Source organism: Azolla caroliniana, unplaced genomic scaffold (genome assembly GCF_043228905.1).
Source record: "Azolla caroliniana isolate FFs.n. ecotype wild unplaced genomic scaffold, voAzoCaro1.0.p SCAF_15, whole genome shotgun sequence".
In the NCBI taxonomy this organism is placed as follows: domain Eukaryota; kingdom Viridiplantae; phylum Streptophyta; class Polypodiopsida; order Salviniales; family Salviniaceae; genus Azolla; species Azolla caroliniana.
This window is the reverse complement of record NW_028230450.1, coordinates 19,311,163-19,338,801: the sequence shown is the minus strand read 5'-3', so window position 1 is coordinate 19,338,801 and position 27,639 is coordinate 19,311,163. Positions and strand designations below refer to the sequence as shown.

At 46.3% G+C, this 27,639-nt stretch overlaps 1 protein-coding gene and 8 non-coding genes across 9 annotated transcripts; all 9 read left to right on the top strand.

Annotated features, from left to right (window-relative positions):
* Nucleotides 1-2,002: 2,002 nt before the first annotated feature.
* TRNAM-CAU (transfer RNA methionine (anticodon CAU)) lies at nucleotides 2,003-2,087 on the top strand. The gene is given in 2 exon segments: nucleotides 2,003-2,040; nucleotides 2,052-2,087. It is a non-coding gene; the product is annotated as a tRNA-Met (tRNA).
* A 796-nt stretch (nucleotides 2,088-2,883) lies between these two features.
* Nucleotides 2,884-2,968, top strand: TRNAM-CAU (transfer RNA methionine (anticodon CAU)). Its single transcript is given in 2 exon segments — nucleotides 2,884-2,921; nucleotides 2,933-2,968. It is a non-coding gene; the product is annotated as a tRNA-Met (tRNA).
* A 796-nt stretch (nucleotides 2,969-3,764) lies between these two features.
* Nucleotides 3,765-3,849, top strand: TRNAM-CAU (transfer RNA methionine (anticodon CAU)). The gene is given in 2 exon segments: nucleotides 3,765-3,802; nucleotides 3,814-3,849. It is a non-coding gene; the product is annotated as a tRNA-Met (tRNA).
* Nucleotides 3,850-18,366: 14,517 nt separating this feature from the next.
* Nucleotides 18,367-18,451, top strand: TRNAM-CAU (transfer RNA methionine (anticodon CAU)). Its single transcript is given in 2 exon segments — nucleotides 18,367-18,404; nucleotides 18,416-18,451. It is a non-coding gene; the product is annotated as a tRNA-Met (tRNA).
* Nucleotides 18,452-19,248: 797 nt separating this feature from the next.
* Nucleotides 19,249-19,333, top strand: TRNAM-CAU (transfer RNA methionine (anticodon CAU)). The gene is given in 2 exon segments: nucleotides 19,249-19,286; nucleotides 19,298-19,333. It is a non-coding gene; the product is annotated as a tRNA-Met (tRNA).
* An 803-nt stretch (nucleotides 19,334-20,136) lies between these two features.
* Nucleotides 20,137-20,221, top strand: TRNAM-CAU (transfer RNA methionine (anticodon CAU)). Its single transcript is given in 2 exon segments — nucleotides 20,137-20,174; nucleotides 20,186-20,221. It is a non-coding gene; the product is annotated as a tRNA-Met (tRNA).
* Nucleotides 20,222-20,920: 699 nt separating this feature from the next.
* Nucleotides 20,921-21,005, top strand: TRNAM-CAU (transfer RNA methionine (anticodon CAU)). Its single transcript is given in 2 exon segments — nucleotides 20,921-20,958; nucleotides 20,970-21,005. It is a non-coding gene; the product is annotated as a tRNA-Met (tRNA).
* A 797-nt stretch (nucleotides 21,006-21,802) lies between these two features.
* On the top strand, nucleotides 21,803-21,887 carry TRNAM-CAU (transfer RNA methionine (anticodon CAU)). The gene is given in 2 exon segments: nucleotides 21,803-21,840; nucleotides 21,852-21,887. It is a non-coding gene; the product is annotated as a tRNA-Met (tRNA).
* Nucleotides 21,888-22,599: 712 nt separating this feature from the next.
* On the top strand, nucleotides 22,600-27,368 carry LOC147854967 (uncharacterized). Its single transcript, XM_087331679.1, has 2 exons — nucleotides 22,600-23,338; nucleotides 26,310-27,368. Exons 1-2 carry the CDS (start codon nucleotides 22,658-22,660, stop codon nucleotides 26,931-26,933), a joined length of 1,305 nt encoding a protein of 434 aa, XP_087187805.1. The 5' UTR covers nucleotides 22,600-22,657; the 3' UTR covers nucleotides 26,934-27,368.
* The last annotated feature ends 271 nt before the right edge of the window (nucleotides 27,369-27,639 follow it).

Sequence of the window (27,639 nt, the reverse complement as noted above, 5' to 3'; positions counted from 1 at the left end):
TGCTTGAAATTGTTCAAATGGAATACTTCTTAAGTGCGAAAATGATAGTAGTTCTTTACCAACAAGGGCAATTTGTTAGATATGGTTAGTGATCACCCCAAGTTGTTTGTTTATCTCCACTTGTATTTTAGGAAATGATGAGAAGCTATTGTGCAACCCAACCATACGGGTCCATGCGGTGTCAATGTGGGAAACTATAGATATGTTGGACCAAATGTATTTAGGAAAGAAGGAAGTAGGGTAATGGGATTAAGTAGCAAGTCGACTATGTATAAGAAAGATGTGCTTAGGCTTGAAGTATGTGCTATTGACTTTAAGATAAGTATTATCTAACACTATCTTGTATCTAGGAGCTAGGTTATATAAAATGATAAGCGAGTTGAGAAAATGAATATCCCCACTACTATCAACTGAATTGCACATTTTAATTGATGTCTAATAAGACTAAACATATAAATTACGTAAATGTCTTTTTTTTACACAACTATTATGATCATATTTTGTGTCAACTAACTCTATAGTCGATCTGTCAAAATCCCATATAAGCTCTAAGGTTTGAGCCGCGAGCGCACAAGGGACTAACATTGTGAGGTAACCTCATATATAATAGAAAGTTTGTATTGAAACATATACATATTTGTGAGTGTAACTCCCTTGCCACTCTAGTCGATTCTCGATATTTCTAACAATTGTGTCCTCAAGATTGGTACATAAGCATAAACAAGAAAGTCTCAATCTTCAGGATATGGTGTTATTTGACAATAAATATTAGGATTTTGCCTATTACAATAGACTCAATTCTAGAGTTGGTGGTAGAGGAGACATGGAAATATTAGTTCCTGATAGTTATGATGTACACTAATGATATATACCATAAGTTGGTTGAAGATTGAGTTTGGTTTGTGATAGACGGTCTCAGATATACATATATACATGGCAACATTACCCGATGTGTAATATAGTGATGTCAAAATTTAGATGCATAACGACCATTTCATGCAAAGGTATTTCTTTGGCATGCAATTGTGGGTGCGTTGCCTATGGCGACAACTTTAAAACTAAGGCACATGTTACATGGTATATGCTTATTCTGTACAATGGTCGATGACGATGCCAAACACAAGTTCACCACATGCGCAATCTCTAAAGCCATTTGGGTTAATACATCACGAATTAGGACATCATTAACCAAGATTGTTTTGTCGCCTTTTCAATGGGTTTTCATTGAGGATTTTCAAGTGCTAACCCTCCCCATCATGTAAGGTTGTGTTTGACCATTGTCGCCATTAACGACATTTGTGGATACTTGGAGGCAGAGGAATGAGGTTATTGTGTCAGATGAACTTAATGGTGTACCCACAACAAAATACGTAAGTTGAAGGGAAAGTCAATTAGGCATTATTCACAGTCGAGCTCTACGAAAACCTTTGTCCTTGTAGGAGATGTTTCATTTATTCATGTTATGTAATGTAATCATTACAACAACATCAACATCGGTTGGGTTTACCTATTATCTATTATCACAGGTATAAGGTAAAATTAGGATGTTCCTAGATCTACGCATTAGAGTTGATAACGCATTTTCCTTGTGCATAGATCCTATAGATCTTGACATATCCTCTCGTGGAGAATTAAGGCCCCTCTCACGCCATTCTCGAAATTCCAATCTCCCCAATCCTTATCTCCTATCATGTCGATTGTAGTTGTTTTGTGTTCTCCCCTTATGATCATCAATGTCATCGAAACACAACACATGCTACATGGTATTTTATCCACCCTCAAGTGTCGACCTATATTCAGTAATACACCGCTTTCTGCGAATCACTCCCAATTAAACTCCCATTACCCTGTGAATATTCTACTAAAATGTGGATTGACTCTTTCTATTTAACCCATAGGTATCATTCCTTTTTAGGCATCCTAGGCTTGAAATTTTGAGCCTCTCTCAAGTACTCACAATCTTAGATAAAACAAGTATCTCTCTTTGTAGAGCTACATATCAGGGGTGATGGCGCAGTTGGCTAGCGCGTAGGTCTCATAGCTCTTGAGATATCCTGAGTTCGAGAGTTCAAGCCTCTCTCACCCCATCCACGACATCATGGTCTCTACAATCATTAATTCCTATCTTGTCGATTTTTGTTCTTCTCTAATTCTCTTCAATGTCATGGGAACACAACACATATTACATGGCATTTTATACACCCTATGAGTCAAACTATATTCTATACGACAACTGCTTTTGCAAACCATACCGAGTTTAGTCTCGCATGACTATGTGAATATTCTTGGTCGCAATACGTCCATCATGAGGGTGGTCTCTTATTTAAGAAATCATTAACTATCATTGGTTTAAAGCCATCGTAAATTTGAAATTTATTGATGGTCTCACCTATTATCTATTAGCACAGGTATAAGTTAAATTAGAATGTTCCTAAATTTACCCATTAGAGTTGATGACGTTGGTTCCTTGTGCATAGATCCTATAGATCTTGACATATCCTCCCGTGGAGAATTAAAGGCCCTCTCACGCCATCCTCGAAATTCCAATCTCCCCAATCCTTATCTCCTATCATGTCGATTGTAGTTGTTTTGTGTTCTCCCCTTATGATCATCAATGTCATCGAAACACAACACATGCTACATGTTATTTTATCCACCCTCAAGTGTCGACATATATTCAGTAATGCACCGCTTTCTGCGAATCACTCCCAATTAAACTCCCATTACCCTGTGAATATTCGACTAAAATGTGGATTGACTCTTTCTATTTAACCCATAGGTATCATTCCTTTTAAGGCATCCTAGGCTTGAAATTTTGAGCCTCTCTCAAGTACTCACAATCTTAGATAAAACAAGTATCTCTCTTTGTAGAGCTACATATCAGGGGTGATGGCGCAGTTGGCTAGCGCGTAGGTCTCATAGCTCTTGAGATATCCTGAGGTCGAGAGTTCAAGCCTCTCTCACCCCATCCACGACAGCATGGTCTCTACAATCATTAATTCCTATCATGTCGATTTTTGTTCTTCTCTAATTCTCTTCAATGTCATGGGAACACAACACATATTACATGGCATTTTATACACCCTATGAGTCAAACTATATTCTATACGACAACTGCTTTTGCAAACCATACCGAGTTTAGTCTCGCATGACTATGTGAATATTCTTGGTCGCAATACGTCCATCATGAGGGTGGTCTCTTATTTAAGAAATCATTAACTATCATTGGTTTAAAGCCATCGTAAATTTGAAATTTATTGATGGTCTCACCTATTATCTATTAGCACAGGTATAAGTTAAATTAGAATGTTCCTAAATTTACCCATTAGAGTTGATGACGTTGGTTCCTTGTGCATAGATCCTATAGATCTTGACATATCCTCCCGTGGAGAATTAAAGGCCCTCTCACGCCATCCTCGAAATTCCAATCTCCCCAATCCTTATCTCCTATCATGTCGATTGTAGTTGTTTTGTGTTCTCCCCTTATGATCATCAATGTCATCGAAACACAACACATGCTACATGTTATTTTATCCACCCTCAAGTGTCGACATATATTCAGTAATGCACCGCTTTCTGCGAATCACTCCCAATTAAACTCCCATTACCCTGTGAATATTCGACTAAAATGTGGATTGACTCTTTCTATTTAACCCATAGGTATCATTCCTTTTAAGGCATCCTAGGCTTGAAATTTTGAGCCTCTCTCAGGTACTCACAATCTTAGATAAAACAAGTATCTCTCTTTGTAGAGCTACATATCAGGGGTGATGGCGCAGTTGGCTAGCGCGTAGGTCTCATAGCTCTTGAGATATCCTGAGGTCGAGAGTTCAAGCCTCTCTCACCCCATCCACGACAGCATGGTCTCTACAATCATTAATTCCTATCATGTCGATTTTTGTTCTTCTCTAATTCTCTTCAATGTCATGGGAACACAACACATATTACATGGCATTTTATACACCCTATGAGTCAAACTATATTCTATACGACAACTGCTTTTGCAAACCATACCGAGTTTAGTCTCGCATGACTATGTGAATATTCTTGGTCGCAATACGTCCATCATGAGGGTGGTCTCTTATTTAAGAAATCATTAACTATCATTGGTTTAAAGCCATCGTAAATTTGAAATTTATTGATGGTCTCACCTATTATCTATTAGCACAGGTATAAGTTAAATTAGAATGTTCCTAAATTTACCCATTAGAGTTGATGACATTGGTTCCTTGTGCATAGATCCTATAGATCTTGACATATCCTCCCGTGGAGAATTAAAGGCCCTCTCACGCCATCCTCGAAATTCCAATCTCCCCAATCCTTATCTCCTATCATGTCGATTGTAGTTGTTTTGTGTTCTCCCCTTATGATCATCAATGTCATCGAAACACAACACATGCTACATGTTATTTTATCCACCCTCAAGTGTCGACATATATTCAGTAATGCACCGCTTTCTGCGAATCACTCCCAATTAAACTCCCATTACCCTGTGAATATTCGACTAAAATGTGGATTGACTCTTTCTATTTAACCCATAGGTATCATTCCTTTTAAGGCATCCTAGGCTTGAAATTTTGAGCCTCTCTCAGGTACTCACAATCTTAGATAAAACAAGTATCTCTCTTTGTAGAGCTACATATCAGGGGTGATGGCGCAGTATCAGGGGTGATGCAAAGACGCCGAAGGGTGCGTGGGAAAATCTGAAGAAGATTTTCACCGCGAGCACCTCAGCCAGGAAGCTTCAGCTCCGACAAGAGTTGAACAACCTACGACAACGCGACTTGTCGGTGGCGGACTATACCTCTAAGATCAAGGATATCTGGTACTCCCTCGCCTCCATAGAGGTGAACATCGAGGAGAGCGAGATGGTCCAGATCTGTCTCGGAGGTTTGGCGTCGAAGTTCGGAGCGTTCCGAACGGTTATGTGTACCCGGGAGAATACGTTGTCCTTTTTCGACTTACAGTCAATGCTCCTGGTAGAGGAGAACCACGCGGGTGCGTCTACAAGCATGCACACCGACAGCAGATGGTTGTACACGGGGGGGATAGGCCCCGTGTACGTGTAGGACGAGGCGAGTCGGCGCGCAATAGAGGCGGCCGACGAGATCAAGGAAGAAGGCACCGAAGTGATGCCGACAGCAACTCCGGACCCTCCGGAAACAAGGGGAGTCGAAGCGATGAGAATTGGCAAGGGAAGGCCATCGCGGAGTGCTGGTACTGTGGCAAGAAAGGCCACAGGGAAAGTGACTGCTGGAAGAAGCGCGCCGATTTGGAGAGAACCGGTTCCGGAAACAGCTCCGGACATACCGACAAGGGAAATCGGCAACGATCGCACTACGCCAAAGACTCCTGGAGAGCCGGAGAAGGGTCTGTCTTCGTGACGAGACACAAAGCAAACTCAATGAAACAGACCACCCCGAGATCGGACGAGGTGTGGTACGTAGACTCCGGCGCGTCGAACCACATGACGAGTCATAAGGAGTGGTTCTTGTACCTTGAAAAACCGATACAACCTGGAGTAGTTGCAACTGGAGACGACACTCCGCATTCGATTGCAAATGTCGGAGAAGTTCCCCTTAGCCATGTCGGGCAGAAAGGGAAACTCATGAACGTGTTGCACGTTCCGACAATCACGAAGAACTTGGTCTCAGTCAGACAGATCGTCGACCAAGGGATGGAGGTTCGGTTTACACACCTCGGGTGCTTCATTGAGGAAGAAGGCCGTGTGATTGCGCAAGGGCGCAGAGACGGGAGGATGTTCATCCTCGATTCCATTGACGGCGGCACCGCAATGTTCGTGAAGGGACAAGAATCCGAGTTGGACATCGACTTGTGGCACAAGCGGATAGGCCACGTCAACTACCAGCGGCTTCAAGATCTGCAATCAAAACAGGTAGTGTTAGGATTGCCCAAATTTAGTGGCCGAAAGGCACAAATTTGTGAAGCCTGCCAGCTCGGGAAGCAACACCGACTTCGTTTCCCCAACGAGCGAAACCGGAGCCGGAACAAGCTCGACCTTATACACTCTGATGTATGGGGGCCAGCACAAAACATTAGTCTTGGCGGGAGCTAATATTTTGTCTCCTTCATCGATGACCACACGCGGCACACGTGGATCTACCTCATTGAGAGGAAGAGCGAAGTCTTCGACTGTTTTCGGGACCTCAAAGGGTTCGTGGAAACGGAAACGGGACGAAAGATCAAGTGCCTGCGGTCGGATGGCGGGAAAGAGTACTTTTCTGGTCAATTCAACGGTTATCTACAACAAATGGGAATTCGGCGCGAATTTACTTGTAGATACACGCCGGAGCAGAACGGCGTGGCCGAGAGGAAGAATCGGTCGATTGTGGAAGCGGCACGGGCAATGCTGGAGGAGAAGAGCTTGCCCAAGTTCTACTGGGCCGAGGCGGTAAGGACCGCGGTATACATCCAGAACCGGATCGGAGACAAAGTGTCGGCGCACGAGCTATATTTCGGAACGAAGCCGAACTTGCGACACTTGAGGGTGTTCGGTAGCATTGCGTATGTGAATGTACCGAAGGAGAAAAGGAGGAAGATGGACGCAAAGACCGAGAAATGCATCTTGATCGGTTACTCGGACCAGCAGAAGGGTTATAAGTGCTATAACCCTCGCACCAAACAAGCGCGTGTCAGCCGCGACGTTGTGTTTGACAAATCCGCGTCCTGGTACCAGCCCCCGACTCCGAACCCCGACTCCAATCCGAGCTCTGACGATGAGGTCAGACAGGCCGAGATGCCTCCGGATGAGCCCGAAATCGAGACCCGCGAAGAGAGTCTGATTTCACTCCGTTTAAGTGGACCGAGTGGACCGATTGGACGACTGAGTCGGTACGACCAGTCCGATGAAGAGCCGGCGAGTAGTGGAGACTCGGCCGTGCATTCCCTGCGCAGGAAGCTGAGGAGACGGCTTACGCGCAAAGAGAAAGGGAAGAAGAAGGTGTCGGATTCCGGCACGGATAGGAACGAGTCAGACCGACGCGAGTCCGACGCCGAGGGAACCGGTGATGGGTCTTTAAAGGTGAAGTCCGTGTCGACCGAGAAGGCCTCGACATCGGCTAATGCTAGATTACATCGATCTACCCGCCAGAAGAACCCTGTTTTGCGGTTCGGATACAACGAGTACATGGCGCATCATTATGCGTACATGACCCGTGTAGCGGAAGTGCGTTGTCGCGTTGTTATGCGCGTGCGTGGAGAAACGAGGCGGGACCACCGGGGTCTTGAACCGAAGAGCAGGTGATAGAAGGGGGAAAAGGAAGAGAGAGACGCCCGGTCACGTATGCACAAAGAAACACAGGGGCGCGGCCCGTCAATCACAGAAGACGCGAATGGACACAGAGACAGGGAGGCAAAAGTGTTTGTATATTAACGAATAACAAGTACGCAGCAGAACACGCGAGCGGTTACAACCGAACAAGCCGGCGAACAGATGTCGATGCCTGTTCGTTTGCGCACGAAAAAGGGATAGGATGGAGGTGCTGCCGGAAGCACACGGGCGTTCCTCAAAGCAGCACGAGCCTCCCGAAACCTGCAGAGAAGAGCAACAGAGAACAGACAGAGGAGAAGCGTTCGGTTCCGGTCCGACAACACTTCGTCCTCCTGAATGCGCGATCCCCTCTCCCTGCGTCTCCTTCTCCTTTATATCGTCCAGAAGGGAGCCATCTCCCTCATTTACTTCCTACCTACCGAATCTAACTACCCGGATATGCTTTCATACTTAATTCCCTATTATATACATTAAGGGCGCGCACACGTGAAGAGCCGGTTCACGCCTGCTATGCACCGATTGCGCCAAGGGACGGTTTTCTTCACGACATCCGCCCCCACTTAACCGCGCATCCACCGGTATGCGCCAAAATTGGGTTCTGGTTGGAGAAAACCGGCCCGGGTTCTGGTTCCTCGTCCATCGGTTCGTCCTCCACCTCGGACTGATCATCGTCGTTGTCCAGGTCTCTTAGATCCGGTTCGCCGTCGTGGCGCTTCTTGAACGCTTTGATCCGCTTCCCCGCCACTGGTATCGCCATCCTCATACCGTCGAGCTCCGCCAGGTGATACGTCCCGTTGTCGTTGGCGCTTGTTACCACGTAAGGCCCGAACCACCACTTTGCAAACTTCCGTGTTACTCGGTGCTAGTTGTCGAGGCTGCTGTCGTAGACTAGCACCCAGTCGCCTTCCTCGATTTTCTTTGGTCTGAGCCGGTGCGTTCGGTCGAACCGGGCTTTGTTCTTCATCCTCTCCGTCCGAAGTCTCTCCGCCGCTCGTTCCACGTCCTCTAGCCTCCGCTCGAGCTACCGTATACGCGCTGCTAGCAGTTCTTCCTGACTCATTTCGTCTCTCCAGTCTACTGTCGCCCAAGAGAAGATCGTCCGTTCCATCGGCATGATCGGCTTCTGTCCGAACATGAGCTCTGACGGCATGAACCCAGTTACCGAACTGTGCGTTGTCCGATCTGCCCACAAGGCATAGGGTAACAGTCGTGGCTAGTTCCCGGCCTGTCCTTCGCACGCCCGGACTAGCGCTTTGACGATTGGTCCGTGCCCGTGCTCCACCTTCTCGTTTGCCTCCGGATTGTACGCCGTGGTGAGCGAGAGCTTGACCCCTAACCGGTCGAACAGCTCCTCGGCCTCTTCGGCGTCCAACTCCCCGCGGTCAGCCACGATCTGCCCGACGCACCCATACCGGCATATCACGTCCTCGATCAGGAATCGACACACGGCCGCGATCGTTTTGTTCTGCAGGGCTCAGCCTTCCACCTGGTTCGTTAGGTCCTCCGGGCCAGCACCAGATATCGCATCTACCCTACGCCCATCGGCATCGTCACCAAATCTACCATCCATTTGAAGTGGATGGCCGGAGGGTATGTAGGGTGAAGCTCGTCCCGATGTCGGACTATGGAGTGCATCTAACAGCTCTCACAAGTTGTCACGAACTGTCGCACGTCCCGGTACAGTCCCGGCCACCAGTACTTTCCCTTTAGTTTCTCGAACGTGGCCCACGTCCCACGGTGTCCAGCCCAGGGGCTGTCGTGGTAGGCCTTCATCAATTCCTCTTGTTCCTCCTTCATCGCCACTACTCAGAGCGGGATGTCGTTCCTCTTCTTCGGGTGCCTCCACAAGTATCCGTCCCGAAGAAAGAATCGGTACGCTTTCTTCCGGATCCGGTTGGCCTCGTCCCTTGTCCACGATGTGTCCGGCACCATTGTCCTTAAGAATCCCCCAATCTGCAGCCACTCCCCGTCGTACTTGCTCTCGTTGAAATCGTTAAGCGCCGGAGTGCTCCCCCTTTTGGTTGTTACGTAAGCCGCCTCGAAGAAGTCTACGCCGACTTCCTCGTCCTCCGAAACCATGCCGCCCTCGTTGTCGAATCGCGCCCTCGAAAGCATGTCGACCATGGCATTGTCTTTCCCGAAAATGTGTCGTATTTCCGGATCCAGGGACTTGATGTACGCTATCCACCTGAACATTGCCAGGTCCGGGGTTGCGCATCCGGAAACCATGCCGAGAATTGGCAGGCAGTCTGTCTCGATAATCACCTCTCTCCCAATCAGATAGTCTTTATCGGCCTTTACTGCCGAAACGATACCCCAGAGTTCGCGTTTAACCTGGGCGTATCCTCGCTGCCGCTCGCTAAGGACCTTCGCGCCGAACCGGATCGGGAACCGAATGCCGTCCTCATTTTCTTGGTTGACGGCCCATCCGATCCTGGTTGAACTCGTATCTACCGTTATGTAGATGGGAGTGCCTTTCTCGTAGACAGCCTTCCGGAGTGCCGAAGTTGCAGCAAGAGACTCCTTCATCTTTCGGACCGACTCCGCATGCTCGTCTCGCCACTTGAATTTTCGCCCCTTTTTCAGCAACCCGTATAGCGGCTCGGCAACGTGGGCGTAATGCGGGATCCATATGTGGTAGAACGCGCATGCTCCCAAGAACCTCCGTACCTCCGTGACCGAGTTACAGTCAGGCTTCATAGCGGAGATGGCTTCTACCTTGGCCGGAGATGGTTTCCGGCCATACGCTCCGCATAGATGTCCGACGACCACGATCTCTGATTGCCCGAAGGCCGATTTCTCCCCGGAGAAGGTGAGCCTCGCGTCCTCTAGCCTCTGCAGCGCCCTCTCGCAGTCATCAATTTGTGTCGCTACGAATTTCCGGCATCCGTCCGGTCCGATCGTTTCGTCCTTTTCCTCCACCGGACATCCCTTGATCGGGATGTCATCCAAGAACGGCATGGTGATGTCCGGGATACAATCCCTCAGCACCTTGTTCATCGCATTCACCATGTGGGCCACCGAGTTCGTCCCTCCTTGTGGCAGGGTACACATCCGCACTAGGCCGAGAGGAGTCTGCATCGTCGTAATGTCTCTGCTTTCTACGGCTAGTTGGAACTGATCGTACCCTGAGTACAGATCACCGACCGAGTAGATCGACCTTCCGGCGAAGGCCTCCGCGAACTCGTCTATCGTTGGTCCGATTCCTGCGTTCTGAATGGTCACTCTGTTGACCGGTTGCAGGTCTTGAATGAAGCGCAACGTCCCGTTCTTCTTCGGTACGGTAAACCACCGGTTCGAGTACGGGGCACTCGACGGTTCGAGGATGCCCATATCAACTTTCTGCCTCAATAGTTCCATCAGCTTCGGGATGTGAGCTCTCGGTACCGAAATTGATTTGAGATTCCACGGCACATGCGGTACCGTGAATATCACCATCAGCTTCACGACTGCCGGGTCTACGCACCCGATCTCTCCCGGCGAGAATGCGAAGGCTTTCCCGTGCCTTCCGAGCATTCTCCGAAACCGGTCTTTTTCCGCCGGCAGTAGGAACCCGCCCCCACCGATCTTGAGCTCCCGTAGCGTTCTGTCGGTGAAGGTGTGCCCTATGCAGGCAGGATCTCGTAAGCTGGGGTCCGACGCGACCCCCTTGATTCGTAACTCACTGCCCTTTGGTAAGGGTGCCGCGACTGGCCTCACCTTCCAGTCCACAGTCTTGTACTTCGTGTTAACCCGGGCCATCCTCTCTGACTCGAGCCCTCGACCGAAGTCCGCGATGACTTTGTACATTTCTTCGGAACAAACCGGTATCGTCCGGTCCTCTTTAAGGCCCTCTCCGACCACCTCTCGTAGTATTCCCAAGGTATCATCGAAGGAGACCGCCTCCACGGCTCCGTTGATTTCCTCGCTGGGCTCGAGAACTCCGCACGCCCGAAGTCGCTCTTCCGCCCTTGTCTTTTCTCGGCCTACGACGCCGACTATCGTACACCCTCCGTTGTCGGAGAAACAAAACTTCCTACTTATGGTACAAGGTTTCTTCGGTTTCGCTTCTATCGTACATTTGTGGGGTTTTCCCGGAGTGTCCGGACTGTCGCGGCCCCACGCCTTGGCAGCCCTCTCAAAAAATCCTCTCGGTTCTCGCCACCGAGGGACTCGCGGTTTCGCTCGTGGTTCGGTCGCACCGTCAGGAACTGGACCGAATGACGCTCGTCCTGACTTTTGACCCTCGCGTAAGCCGACCTGTTGTCCAACACCTTGGTCTCCATTCGCGTTGCCGTAATGTACGGTTCCCCTAGTATGACCGGGTGCGAGGACGTTTCCTGCACAAAGAAGTGCTGGTCTATCTCAACATCGCCGATCTTGACTCGCACGTTTGGGCAGGCCCCGTGTAGTCCCTCAGTAGCGTGCGTCGCTGCCCGTATCTTCCACCCGTGCTTAGTGTTGATCGGCCATTTCCCCTTTTTGTAGAAGTCCATGGACATCAGGTTTATTTCCGAACCATGGTCCACCAGTGCCACCACCGGTTCCTGAACATCTCCGATCTTCACCGGGGTTTCCGTGGTCGCTCGGGCCCAGTGTGGCCTCGAATAGTGGCTCTCCGCCCACTCGTCTTCCAACGCCATGTCCTCTATGTGCGCCGTCCGCACTTCTACCGGCCTCTTCGGTTCTGCCTCCGTCGACAGCCTCTTGCTCTTCACCAAGTCCACGATGGAGTCGTGGAACTCCTTCTTGGCGATCCCGAGCACCTCCCGCAACGACAGTTCCACCTTGCTGTCGAGGATTCGTTCTTCCAGGACCTTTCGTAGGTCCGTGGTCCTTTCGATCTCCGTGCCCAAACGGTATCTGCCCTTCCTGTGGTTATCCGGGGCACTGGACTCATCGGCCTCATTCCGTTTCGGCCCGAATCGGGTTTCGTATCTCTGTGAGGACCCGGCCCCTCCGATCTTACCTACCCATTTGTCTTCAACCAGAGCTTCGTAGTTCTGGCAAGCTGCTTCGACGAAACCCGTCTTTTCTTCGACCGGGTCACTCCACCCTGTTACCTCCTGGACACGCTTCTCCGCACGGTCCGCCTCGTCTCTCTTCAGTCGAGCACCGGCGAGGCCTTCCAGCACCGTCGGCCAGAACTCGGCTTTGCTCTCCTTCCGGGCCCCGCTGCCTCTGACCCAAATACCGGCTGACGCTGAGTAGTGGATGGTCTCCGCGTGCCGGGCTGCCGCCTCTTCCATCAGCCTTTTCATTCCTCCTCTCCCGTCGTTTCAGTTCAGGGCCCTCCGGGTATCGCTGGCGTGCACCCGACCTTCCCACAGGTACACTACCCGGCTTCTCAGAGCCTCCATAAAGTCCCCGCAGTCTTTCCGGATGTGGCCGACCTCGTCGCACCACATGCACCTACTTCTTGCCGGAGGCCGTCGGTCGCGAGCCTGATCGCCGCCTTCCCTCCGAGCCTGGGCAATCTGGAGTTCCTTTACCGCTCGTGTCAACTCCTCCAGAGCTGTTCCCCCGGACGAGCCTCTGATCACGCCGATCGAAGACGAACCGGTTTCGAGCCACTCCCGGGTCTCTTCCCTTCGCGCCTGCGATGTCAGTTCGAGCTTCCTTGCTGCGACAGGTCCCGCCCCGGTCGCCTCTGTATCAACCCACTCCCACCATTTGTCAAAACGGCCGTAGACTCTCTTTACCGCAGCCCAATCGGTCGTCAGCCCGTCTTCAGTTTCCAGTAAGGAGCTAACTTGCCCCCGATCCCGTGCGTCAACCGATTTGACAAACAGTAGGACACGACTTGTGTCCAGAACGGTCCGATCAAGCGCCAAAAGGCGCGCAAAACGTTCCTCAAACTCCCGGAGGAGTACTGACGCATTTCTTCCTTTGTTGGGGGACTCCACCCACTCCATGAAGCTCCGCTTCGAAAGTCGAAGCACGTCATCCAGCCCGTATTTCTCCAGGAGCCGTCCTTCGAACTCCTCCCAGGTCCGGCTCTCCGCCCGGACCTCGAGCACCTCCGCATGGATGCCTGGCATCGCCACTCGAGGGAATCTGGCAAGACGCCTCTCTTCCGGAATATCCCTCATCAACATCTCCGCCCAGTAGGACACCAAATAACTCGTGGCATCCTTTCCACTGAACCGGCCGATCGTACTGATGATCGCCTCAATAGCCCTGTCAAGGGCGCTGGTGCCCTCGCGCGCGCTCACTATCCGGTCTACGGCCGAAGCCATGGCCTCTGCAAGATCCGACCCCCTCATCTTCTGCTCCTCTGTCACCTGTCTCATGTCGGGTTCACCAAATATGTCGCGTTGTTACGCGCGTGCGTGGAGAAACGAGGCGGGACCACCGGGGTCTTGAACCGAAGAGCAGGTGATAGAAGGGGGAAAAGGAAGAGAGAGACGCCCGGTCACGTATGCACAAAGAAACACAGGGGCGCGGCCCGTCAATCACAGAAGACGCGAATGGACACAGAGACAGGGAGGCAAAAGTGTTTGTATATTAACGAATAACAAGTACGCAGCAGAACATGCGAGCGGTTACAACCGAACAGGCCGGCGAACAGATGCCGATGCCTGTTCGTTTGCGCACGAAAAAGGGATAGGATGGAGGTGCTGCCGGAAGCACACGGGCGTTCCTCGAAGCAGGGCGAGCCTCCCGAAACTTGCAGAGAAGAGCAACAGAGAACAGACAGAGGAGAAGCATTCGGTTCCGGTCCAACAGCACTTCGTCCTCCTCAATGCGCGATCCCCTCTCCCTGCGTCTCCCTCTCCTTTATATCGTCCAGAAGGGAGCCGTCTCCCTCATTTACTTCCTACCTACCGAATCTAACTACCCGGATATGCTTTCGTACTTAATTCCCTATTATATACATTAAGGGCGCGCACACGTGAAGAGCCGGTTCACGCCTGTTATGCACCGATTGCGCCAAGGGACGGTTTTCTTCACGACAGCGTGAGCCGGAGAGCTACCCAGAAGCGGCTAAAGATGCGAATTGGCGTGCCGCGATGGAGGAAGAGATGCACGCATTGGCGGAGAACGAGACCTGGGACCTGGTTGGCGCACCAACAGGGGTAAAACCGATCGGGTGTAGGTGGGTGTACAAGGTCAAGTACAACACCGATGGCTCGGTCAACCGGTAGAAGGCTCGGCTAGTGGCAAAGGGCTACGCGCAGAAACACGGCATCGACTACGATGAGACATTTGCGCCGGTCGCGAAAATGACGACCGTCCGTGTTTTGCTTGCAGTAGCTGCAGCGAAGGGGTGGCACTTACGTCAGATGGATGTAAAGAATGCGTTCCTGCAAGGTGACCTTGAGGAACAGGTGTACATGGTACAGCCCCCCGGATTTCACTCCGGAACGAACTCCTTGGCAGTATGCCGACTGAAGAAGTCCCTTTACGGACTGAAGCAAGCCCCGCGTGCCTGGAACGCGAAGATCACGCAACAACTGCGTCGGATGGGCTTCGTCACATCAAAATCGGACTCTTCCCTGTTCATCCGGAAAGGTCGACTCGGACCGGTTAGTATTTTACTATATGTTGATGACTTGGTCATCACCGGCGCCGACCTCGGTGAAATCGACCGCGTGAAGCTCCAGCTTGCGGCATCGTTCGACATGAAGGATCTGGGGGACCTTCATTACTTCCTCAGGATCAAAGTGATCCGTACCCCCGAAGGCATATTGATCAGCCAACGTCATTACGTGCTGAGTATGCTCTTCAAATTCGGGATGGCCGACTGTAAGTCCGTCTCGACTCCTCTGGACAGAACCGTCAAGCTTCGTCCCGATACGGGAAAGGTATGCGACCCGACGAGGTTCCGACAAATTGTCGGAAGCCTCATATACTTGACCATCACCCGACCCGACCTCAGTTATCCGGTCTGAGTGATCAGTCAGTTCATGGCGCGACCTACCGAGGAGCACCTTCAGTGTGCGCAACGCATACTTCGGTATGTCAACGGCACTAAGGACCGGGGACTGCTATATCAGACCGGTGCAGCCGTGCAGTTAGTCGGCTACACCGATGTTGATTGGGCTGGCAATGCCGCCGATCGCCGATCCACGTCTGGATACGCGTTCTCCCTCGGGAGTGCCGCGATCGCGTGGAGCAGTAAGAAGCAGCCGACAGTTGCACTGTCGAGCACCGAAGCAGAGTACCGAGGAGCGGTTGTCACGACATGCGAAGCCATATGGTTGAAGCGGCTACTTAAGGACCTGCAAGAGGAGGTGTCCGATCGAACGACGATCAACTACGACAACCTCAGCAGCATCCAACTCGCGAAGAACCCCGTCCTCCACGCACGGACCAAGCACATTGAGGTGCACTATCATTTCGTCCGTGAGCGTGTCCTTTCCGGTGAAGTCGAACTTCAGTACGTTCCGACGGATCGGCAAACTACCGACATCTTCACCAAGCCTCTTGGTCTGGACAAGTTGCGGCAATTCTCAGGTGCGCTCGGATTGCGTCACCTCGATGTGCCAAACTTCAGGGGGAGAACAGTCCCGAACGACCAAGCAAGGCAGCAGGAAAGGAGCGGAGACCGCGACACCACCGAGTCGGTTGACTCGGTTGTCGAGTTTGACTTCGGATCGACTGAAGAAGCCGAGGGCGGACCCGCGGAAAAGTTCGGAGGAGGACAGAACGGGAGCAACCGAAGGAGAGAGCCGAAGCCAACCACGCATGGGGAAGATGACGCCACCGAGGGCGAGAAGACCGAAGACGAGTTGGAGACAGCCAACTCGGACGAGAGCGAAAACCGATCGGAGGTAGCCGAGTCGGTTCGGATGTTTGATTCAGACACGCTGAATCAACCGAGGCCCAAGCGGAAGAAAAGGCAGCAGAAGAAGCGTCAACACCGCAACAGCAGAAGAGTTGATGAAGGCCACATGAGCAGACTAGCCGACCGGAAGGGTCGAAGCATGCGGAGTCGAACAGGTCGTGGAGCGCGAGCGAGGCGTGAAGCCAGGAGGAATCAGAGCTGTGAGCCCGAAGATCCCGAAGAGCCTCAAGTTGAGCTTGAGGGGGAGTGTTGAGAGACAAGCTCAACATCGGCCGGATCGGCTGAAGAAGCCGAGGACCGGATCGGTTGGGACCGATCGGTTAGGCCGAATGCGTAAACCGGTACGTAGACCGGCGCATAGGTAGGGCCGGATCGGTGCGTAAACCGGGAGGCCGTTAGGAAAGATATTCCGTGAGGAATATATTTGGGAGTTAGTGTAGGAGCTCTTAGTGAGCATTGAAGTACTGTCAGTACTTCGGTCAGTCCTTCTAGGACTTGTATAAAAGTGTTCATTGAACACACATATGTATAGAGAATGGTGAATAGAGTTTTTTGAATATAATTCTTGTATTTTCTCTCTATCACTCTCTCTGTCTCTCTGTCTCTCCCACGTATACTGCATAAGCTCAAGCTCTCCATTAAACCTGAGTTTTCTTCCTTCTATTCGGTCTTCATACTTGCTTCCGCACGTTACTCTTTACAATAATCAATGTCATCGAAACACAACACATGCTACATGGTATTTTATCCACCCTCAACTGTCGACCTAAATTCAGTAATACACCGCTTTCTGCGAATCACTCCCAATTAAACTCCCCTAACCCTGTGAATATTCAACTAAAATGTGGATGGACTCTTTCTATTTAACCCATAGGTATCATTGCTTTTTAGGCATCCTAGGCTGGAAATTTTGAGGCTCTCTCACTTATCTTTCGTCACAATCTTAGATAAAATAAGTATCTCTCCGTGTATAGCTACATATCAGGGGTGATGGGGCAGTTGGCTAGCGCGTAGGTCTCATAGCTCTTGAGATATCCTGAGGTCGAGAGTTCAAGCCTCTCTCACCCCATCCACGACATCATGGTCTCTTAAATCATTGATTTTTATCATGTGGATTTGTGTTATTCTCTAATTTTCTTCAATGTCATAGGAACACAACACATACAACATGGCATTTTATCCATCCTATGAGTCAGTCTATATTCAGTACCACAACTGGTTTTGTAACCCATTCAGAATTTAAGCTTGCATGAGTATGTGAATATTCTTGGTCGCAATATGTCTATCATGAGGGTGTTCTCTTACTTAAGTAATCATTACCTATCATTAGTGTAAAGTCATCGTAAATTGGAAATGTAGTAATAGTCTCACCTATTATCTATTAGCACAGGTATAAGGTAAAATTAGGATGTTCGTAGATCTACCCGTTAGAGTTTATGACGTTGGTTCCTTGTGCATAGATCCTATAGCTCTTGACATATCCTCCCGTGGAGAATTAAAACCCTTGTCACGCCATCCTCGAAATTCCAATCTCCCTAATCCTTATCTCCTATCATGTCGATTGTAGTTGCTATGTGTTCTCCCCTTATGATCTTCAATGTCATCGAAACACAACACATGCTACATGGAATTTTATCCACCCTCAAGTGTCGACCTATATTCAGTAATACACCACTTTTTGCAAATCACTCCCAATTTAATCTTGTCGGGAACTCAATGCTCCTTATGCGCAACGCTCGGCCACAACCGAGATTCTTTTCATACACAGAAAAGGGGAAACAAATGCACGACACAAAGGAGAGAAAAAAAAGTAGACAGGATGTTTACGTGGAAAACCCAAACTGAGGGAAAAAACCACGGCAGCCCACAGGCTGCAAACTATCACTATATTGGAATGTACAAATAGTGAGTTCACGGAGGCAACGACCTCGTGCTCACGATCTTCGCCACAAGCGGCGGTTACAACAGAGGCAACGACCTCGTTCTCTCACTCTCTCTCTCTCTGTACAGTTACGCACACTAATCTCGTGCAAAACAGAAAAATGACAACAACTACAAAAAAGGTTTGCCCTAAGTCATATTTATACTAATATGACTTTTCGGCTATTTACAAATATAGCCTCGATGGGCTCTCAGAAACATATTTACGAATATGTCTCTTCCTCCGGTTCTCACCGGGCCTGCATCATCCGGCTCTCCGTAGCCGGGTACTCCTCATCCGGTTCTCACCGGGTCTGCACCATCCGGCTCTCCGTAGCCGGGTACTCCCCCTGATAAGTATCTCTCCGTGTAGAGCTACATATCAGGGGTGATGGCGCAATTGGCTAGCGCGTAGGTCTCATAGCTCTTGAGATATCCTGAGGTCGAGAGTTCAAGCCTCTCTCACCCCATCCACGACATCATGGTCTCTACAATCATTAATTCCTATCATGTCGATTTTTGTTCTTCTCTAATTCTCTTCAATGTCATGGGAACACAACACATATTACATGGCATTTTATCCACCCTATGACTCAATCTATATTCTATACCACAACTGCTTTTGCAAACCATACCGAGTTTAAGTTCTCATGACTATGTGAATATTCTTGGTCGCAATACGTCTATCATGAGTGTGGTCTCTTACTGAAGTAATCATTACCTATCATTGGTGTAAAGCCATCGTAAATTTGAAATTTAGTGATGGTCTCACCTATTATCTATTAGCACAGGTATAAGGTAAAATTAGTATGTTCCTAGATCTACCCATTAGAGTTGATGACGTTGGTTCCTTGTGCATAGATCCTATAGCTCTTGACATATCCTCCCGTGGAGAATTAAAGGCCCTCTCACGCCATCCTCGAAATTCCAATCTCCCCAATCCTTATCTCCTATCATGTCGATTGTAGTTGTTTTGTGTTCTCCCCTTATGATCTTCAATGTCATCGGAACACAACACATGCTACATGGTATTTTATCCACCCTCAAGTGTCGACCTATATTCAGTAATACACCGCTTTCTGCGAATCACTCCCAATTAAACTCCCATGACCCTGTGAATATTCAACTAAAATGTGGATTGACTCTTTCTATTTAACCCATAGGTATCATTCCTTTTTTGGCATCCTAGGCTTGAAATTTTGAGCCTCTCTCAGGTACTGACAATCTTAGATAAAACAAGTATCTCTCCGTGTAGAGCTACATATCAGGGGTGATGGCGCAGTTGGCTAGCGCGTAGGTCTCATAGCTCTTGAGATATCCTGAGGTCGAGAGTTCAAGCCTCTCTCACCCCATCCACGACATCATGGTCTCTACAATCATTCAATCCTATGATGTCGATTTCTGTTATTCTCTAATTTTCTTCAATGTCATGGGAAGACAACACAGACAACATGGCATTTTATCCATCCTATGAGTCAATCTATATTCAGTACCACAACTGGTTTTGCAAACCATTTAGAATTTAAGCTTGCATGACTATGTGAATATTCTTGGTCGCAATATGTCTATCATGAGGGTGGTCTCTTACTTAAGTAATCATTACCTATCATTGGTGTAAAGCCATCGTAAATTTGAAATTTAGTGATGGTCTCACCTATTATCTATTAGCACAGGTATAAGTTAAAATTAGGATGTTCCTAGATCTACCCATTAGACTTGATGACGTTGGTTCCTTGTGCATAGATCCTATAGATCTTGACATATCCTCTCGTGGAGAATTAAGGCCCCTCTCATGCCATTCTCGAAATTCCAATCTCCCCAATCCTTATCTCCTCTCATGTCGATTGTAGTTGTTTTGTGTTCTCCCCTTATGATCATGAATGTCATCGAAACACAACACATCCTACATGGTATTTTATCCACCCTCAAGTGTCGATGTATATTTAGTAATACACCGCTTTCTGCGAATCACTCCCAATTAAACTCCCCTAACCCTGTGAATATTCAACTAAAATGTGGATGGACTCTTTCTATTTAACCCATAGGTATCATTCCTTTTTAGGCATCCTAGGCTTGAAATTTTGAGCCTCTCTCAGGTATTTTTCGTCACAATCTTAGATAAAATAAGTATCTCTCCGTGTAGAGCTACATATTAGGGGTGATGGCGCAGTTGGCTAGCGCGTAGGTCTCATAGCTCTTGAGATATCCTGAGGTCGAGAGTTCAACCCTCTCTCACCCCATCCACGAGATCATGGTCTCTACAATCATTAATTCCTATCATGTCGATTTGTGTTCTTCTCTAATTCTCTTCAATGTCATGGGAACATAACACATATTACATTGCATTTTATCCATCCTATGAGTCAATCTATAGTCAGTACCACAACTGATTTTGCAAACCATTCAGAATTGAAGCTTGGATGAATATGTCAATATTCTTGGTCGCAATACGTCTATCATGAGGGTGGTCTCTTATTTAAGTAATCATTAACTATCATTGGTGTAAAGCCATCATAAATTTGAAATTTAGTGATGGTCTCACCTATTATCTATTAGCACATGTATAAGGTAAAATTAGGATGTTCCTAGATCTACCCATTAGAGTTGATGGCACTGGTTCTTTGTGCATAGATCCTATAGCTCTTGACATATCCTCCCATGGAGAATTAAAGCCCCTCTCACGCCATCCTCGAAATTCCAATCTCCCCAATCCTTATCTCCTATCATGTCGATTGTAGTTGTTTTGTGGTATCCCCTTATGATCTTCAATGGCATGACCGTGTGAATATTCAACTAAAATGTGGATGGACTCTTACTATTTAACCCATAGGTATCATTCCTTTTTAGGCATCCTAGGCTTGAAATTTTGAGCCTCTCTCAGGTATCTTTCATCACAATCTTAGATAAAACAGTATCTCTCTTTGTAGAGCTACATATCAGGGGTGATGGCGCAGTTGGCTAGCGCGTAGGTCTCATAGCTCTTGAGATATCCTGAGGTCGAGAGTTCAAGCCTCTCTCACCCCATCCACGACATCATGGTCTCTACAATCATTAATTCCTATCTTGTCGATTTTTGTTCTTCTCTAATTCTCTTCAATGTCATGGGAACACAACACATATTACATGGCATTTTATCCACCCTATGACTCAATCTATATTCTATACCACAACTGCTTTTGCAAACCATACCGAGTTTAAGCTCTCATGACTATGTGAATATTCTTGGTCACAATACGTCTATCATGAGTGTGGTCTCTTACTGAAGTAATCATTACCTATCATTGGTGTAAAGCCATCGTAAATTTGAAATTTAGTGATGGTCTCACCTATTATCTATTAGCACAGGTATAAGGTAAAATTAGTATGTTCCTAGATCTACCCATTAGAGTTGATGACGTTGGTTCCTTGTGCATAGATCCTATAGCTCTTGACATATCCTCCCGTGGAGAATTAAAGGCCCTCTCACGCCATCCTCGAAATTCCAATCTCCCCAATCCTTATCTCCTATCATGTCGATTGTAGTTGTTTTGTGTTCTCCCCTTATGATCTTCAATGTCATCGGAACACAACACATGCTACATGGTATTTTATCCACCCTCAAGTGTCGACCTATATTCAGTAATACACCGCTTTCTGCGAATCACTCCCAATTAAACTCCCATGACCCTGTGAATATTCGACTAAAATGTGGATTGACTCTTTCTATTTAATCCATAGGTATCATTCCTTTTTAGGCATCCTAGGCTTGAAATTTTGAGCCTCTCTCAGGTACTGACAATCTTAGATAAAACAAGTATCTCTCCGTGTAGAACTACATATCAGGGGTGATGGCGCAGTTGGCTAGCGCGTAGGTCTCATAGCTCTTGAGATATCCTGAGGTCGAGAGTTCAAGCCTCTCTCACCCCATCCACGACATCATGGTCTCTACAATCATTCAATCCTATGATGTCGATTTCTGTTATTCTCTAATTTTCTTCAATGTCATGGGAAGACAACACAGACAACAAGGCATTTTATCCATCCTATGAGTAAGTCTATATTCAGTACCACAACTAGTTTTGTAAACCATTCAGAATTTAAGCTTGCATGACTATGTGAATATTCTTGGTCGCAATACGTCTATCATGAGGGTGGTGACCACAACTGTCATATAAGAGTGCCATCTAGTACGTAAACTAGGGTGTTTTTTCTGTCTGTGTTGTCGACCTGGTTGTAATGCAGACATGTAAACGTGTCGAGATGAGACGTGAGTGCAGCTAAGGTGTTTTACTTGGCCACATAAGAGTGTCGTATAAGTACGTAAACCAGGGTGTTTTTTTTGTGTGTATGTGTTGTCGGCCCAATTGTAATACAAGCATGTAAATGTGTCGAGAAGAGAAGAGTGCGCGCGGGGCGGAGGGTGTTTTAACACGAGCCTTCATAAGTTTAGGTTTCCGAGCATTGAGTTCAAGTTCAAGTTCAAGTTCAAGTTCACATATGGAGCTGGTGTTTGTCCGGACAACAGGTGTGAAACCAGCCATAGCCAGAAAAACTCGAACACAACAGAGGAATGAAGAAAGAGCCGAGGGAATTTGAAGAAGGAAAAAAAAAAAAGCAGCTCTCTCTTCTCTCTTCTCTCTTCTCTCTTCTCTGGTTCTCTGGTTCTCTGTTTTTTATTTTTCTGTTTTATTTCTCTCATGGATCTTTCACTAATAACAGACCAATGCAACAATCCTTACCCTCATCACCAACCTGTTCAATCTACGGAGCATTTCATGGCCCCTCATGTACCCCCACATCAATCAGACAGTGGTTTGCCCTATCATGCATATCCACCATACTGGACCGCACACCCTAACCCTAACCCTAACCCTAGTACAACTCCTAACACAGTTGCAAACCCTAACCCTAACCCCCACCCTGACTCTAGCATAAACCCTAACCCTAACGCAAATCCTAACCCTTATCCTAACTACCAACCCTACCCACATTACCCACATGATCCATATGCTGCATATAGTGCTACTGAAGCGCCGCCTGGGGTTACAATCAATACCACGACAGATCAAGCTTCCATGGTAGCTTGGAACTCTTCCTCTTCAAATTACGCACCTCCGAATTACAACGTACCTCAGTGGTCAAGTCAAACCGCATGGGAGAATTGCTTACCTCCAGGGGTGTCTCCAAATTCGACCCCGAATCTGAATCTGAATCTGAATACGAATCCAAATCCGATCAATCCTCATGTCGTTGGAGCTCAGATAAACCTACCATTTGGTCATGATTCATGGACATATGGAAGTGAATATATGAGACCATTTGGATCTATGGAGAACAGTTGGGCTACTACTTGGAGTCCTTGGCCTGCCCCTGTACCTGTAAGTCTATTTCCATGTCTTTTCACGTATATAACATTAAAATTATAGACAATGTCTTTTAGAAAAGAAATGGTATAGAAAGCAACCAACAATGTATGGCAAGTTCGAAGGAAGATTGTGTAGAAAATAATCAACAAGATATGGGATTTTGGAAGAAAATTTGAGTAGACAGTAGTGAACACCTATGGGAATTCGGAAGAAAAGAATCCTTCTTTATGAAGGAAAACTTGTGTCCCTTCATAAAATATTTTCTTTCAGCCAGTCCAAAAAATTTCACATTGCTGTTTTATAGGAATATCTATGCATATCCTCAGTGCTTATCAACGCTGTTTAGTACAACAATTTGTGGCTTCCAGGAGAGTTTCTGTGCATACCTCTAATGCCCGTTTTGTTTTGGTTTTACATGAGCATCTATTTTAATGCTCGTGTCTGCATACGTTTTTTGGGAGTTATAAGAATATCTATGCATATCCTAACCATGTTCTTTGGAGAAGTTCATAAATCACAACGAGCTCTCGGATTTCCTGATAGTTCGTTGTAGCTATGAGCTTCTGTATTCCAAAGATGGCCAATTTATATTTTCGTTAGGGGGAGGAAGTGAAGGTTGCCCTACATAGGATCTGTTCTGAAATCCAAGAGCATCCAATGAGGATTGAATTTTTTTCATATCAAATCACATGGAACTTCATTTAAAACATAAGAGGGTGTTGTGCAAATAACACTCTTTCTTACCTTTTGAACAAAATTACACACTTCCACATCTTAAAATCTTATGTTAAAAGGTTTTTTAAAATATCTAATTGAGTAGACACCCTGTGAAGGCAGAACAATGACAATCTGTATGATTCAGTCATATATGATATGTGAAGTGTTTCACAGGTTCAAATAATTTCATCACAGTCGAGCCTTTCGCTTTTGGGTAAATACCCCATTACAGCCAATATTGTGTTGTGTAGTGTTGAATGATACACCTGCTGCATGAAAAGAAACCATTTTTGTGCCAATAGAATGTTTTCCTGGTGTGAAGATCATATCATGCATACTCAAAGCATAAAGGCTTCTCATCACATCCGGTGGTTAGCGATACATATAAACCAAAAACTTCGGAAACACATAAACAGCTTTTGTGCTACCCCTTCGCAGTTTTCTAGACCAGCCATTGATGCACTGTTTCAAAGTCTTCGATAGCAGGCCTCCCTTTGGTCTCAGCATCAACATATTTTTGCTGTAAATCAATATCTGTTGGCTGTAATCAGGAATAACAAAAGGCTGTTGATTGGACTGATTTTTAGGACCTAGTTGAGAAGGAATAATCTCAAGAATGTTGGTGAAAAACTCATATCAATGCACAATTTGTACCATCATAATCACACTAACCATTTACATAAACTTTCAGTTTCTTTGTGCTTTCATTCACACCTATTTTGTTTTGCTATTTTATTGTGAAATACAAAATAATCACCCAAAAAAATGGAAAATTGAAGTAGAAATCATGTTGTTTTTTTTATGATATGTAATCACATTTTTCTTAAATGTCGGCCCAAAGCTTTGAATTTTGTTTTCCTGAGTCACCCCTACATTTCTTTACTGCAAATATGAGTTGGAAGTTACAGCTTTGAGCATAGGGGCTGCATGAGACTCTTTCTCATCACATTTCTCTCGATGATGATGAGGAAGAGATTAACATAAGGAACCTTCTGCAGTCCCATCATTCACTGGTGACACAGATCATAATAGTCATTTGTGTTATGTGCATTATAAAATTGAATTAACATTTTACTGGTTACTCATTTATGATGACATTTACTTACCCCAATTATTTCTTTCCAGTGTACATATTCATGATGCCACGTACTAGTTTTTATGTTTAAAGGTACATGATCAACATGTGTTTTTCTCTATATCTCACATTCTCTTCCTATCTTTCATGATGGATGCATGTTAATTGTGCTTGCCAATAATTGATCAATACAATAGTTTATGCTGATAATGAACTGCTTGCTTCAATGTTTTATGTATGCTAGAAATTTATAATAATTTATTGAACAAACACTAATAAGTGTGAATTTGTGGCACTTGTTATTGAAATTATATCCATGAAAAAGGTGTATGGTCTCTCAGAAATATCAACCAAAAAAGGATATCAATGGAAAACATACCACAATCAGACAAAACAATGAACTCGCAACGGATAAAACACTGCCAAAACATTAAATGCTGGCATAAAAGCAAGAAATCCATGATGAAGATATTGAGAAAAATGATGGAGAAGCTAACACATGTCAATAAGAGGGCATAAAAGTACTAGTAGTAAAAAGGCAGTCCAACCAATGTGAACATCCTCATTTCATGAATTGTTATGCTTAATCTGGTCAGCTGTCTGTTTACTACTAGCATTATTGTGCTGACCTTTATTATTGATACTGGAGTCCATAATCACCAATAAGAAGGCATAATTATTACCAATGGTAAACAGCCAGCCCAACCAGTGTGAACATCAGTTCATGAATCAGTCATGTCCACAGCTCTCATTATGTGTATACCCTTTATTATTGATACCTGAGTCCTTAGTAAGTAAATATATAAGCACGTAACAAGTCCTTCCCAAATTATCCAAGCCTATTTTTCATTCCTTTTTTAGCATTGCCTTGTTAAGCAGTAATCTATTTGTTTTTTATCTTCTAGTTTGAAAAATAGGATAAAACAAGCTCCTGATTTGAATGAATGTTTTACTTTCTTGTTTTAGTCAATAAATATTTATAACACTTCTTTCTCTCTTCTGAGTTCTTTTTTCGCCTCTGTGTTGATTAGTTTCTTAAATGTTTCATTCTTCTCTATGTTTGTACATAATTCTTTGTGTTTCTTCAACACGAGATGGACAATGTTTAATGTGTCATATTCTGCATAGTGGTGGTGAGATGTAATTTTTTTCACGCAATGTTTTCTAAGAGAGTTTATGTATTTTTTGCAGCCAAAAGTTTGGCCAAAAAAGAAGAACAATAAGAATTTGATGAAGAGATCTTCATTATCGGTCAAGCCGATTGTGATGAAGGAAGTAAAGAAAGAGGAAAGTCCAGGATGGTGTGCTATATGCCAGCGTGACTGTGTTACAGAGGCAGCATTAAAACAACACTTAGGAGGCAAGGCACATAAAAAGAAGGTCACACTTCAGCAAAAACAAATCTTGGAAAAAACAGCCGAAGTGGCATCGTCATCGTCAACAGGTCCGAAACAAAGCACAGAGACCACCGGGTTCACATCGGCACAGCCGAACGGAAACGTGGTAATGGCTGACTTAACATTGGCAACATTGCCAGAAAAAACCGTGGAAACAGCCCTTAGCATCACGAATGCATCGAGTGAGGATGGGAAAGGTGTGGCTAATATGCTAGAGGAGCTGTGGGTTCAAATGGGTAAAAAAGCGGGCAAAAGTAAAGAGAAAGCTGTAGTGGCGGTGCCACCACCCTCAACAAATGTGACGCCGACGACATACCACTGTTATGTATGCAATGTCCAATGCAATAGCGCTGCCATTTTGGAGATGCATTTCAGCGGCAAAAAGCATGCCTCCCGCCTCAAGCTTTTGCGGAGGTGAGTGTTTTTTGATTCTTGAGTTTTTTTCTCCCCTTCTCTCTGAGGACTTAAAACTTTCCTATATACCTGCTGGGGATGACTGACACCTTTCACCCTATCCATATACCTTTAGCATTTGCTTTTCATATAACCCCTGGTGTTGTAATGGGAGGTTCCTAGCTCTTGTTATTACGCATACTTCCAACACAACATTTATTGATATTGTTTGGAAGGGGGGTGGATTGCTTCAACCATAGCAAAGTATAACAGGTGAAGGTAAATTGTAAACATGGAAATGGTTTTGTAAACTAGAAAGTTGGTAAAGACAAAATATTTAAGTTTTTTCAGAAGGCCAGTACTTGGTAGCATTTTTGTATGTTTTCAATTGTGCTTGCTAAGCATGTTAAGCACATTTACTTAATTAATTACAGCCCATTGCCTCATCTTCATTGACTTGTATGTCTGTTTGAGCTTTTGCCTTACCTCATTTACAAACGCAAATATTTGTATCAAATGCTCATGTATGGTATCACTATATCGTTATTGGCATTCACAAAATTCAAAGCAAAGGATGATTGAGTTGCCAAATCTCTCTCGATTACTTTCTTACGTATCTTATGTTGTGCCATATTTTATGTCTTGGCATGGATTCTTTGTAAAAACAAGACACTTTTAATATGTGGTGAAAACCATGTGCAAATGAACACCATACATGTTCTATCATTTTA

Bases quoted from the DNA above. Each gene is read 5' to 3' on its own strand.
- LOC147854967 (XM_087331679.1), top strand. From the start codon at position 22,658: ATGGATCTTTCACTAATAACAGACCAATGCAACAATCCTTACCCTCAT. The intron at 23,339-26,309 runs GTAAGTCTATTT...TATTTTTTGCAG, and splicing joins CTTGGCCTGCCCCTGTACCT to CCAAAAGTTTGGCCAAAAAA.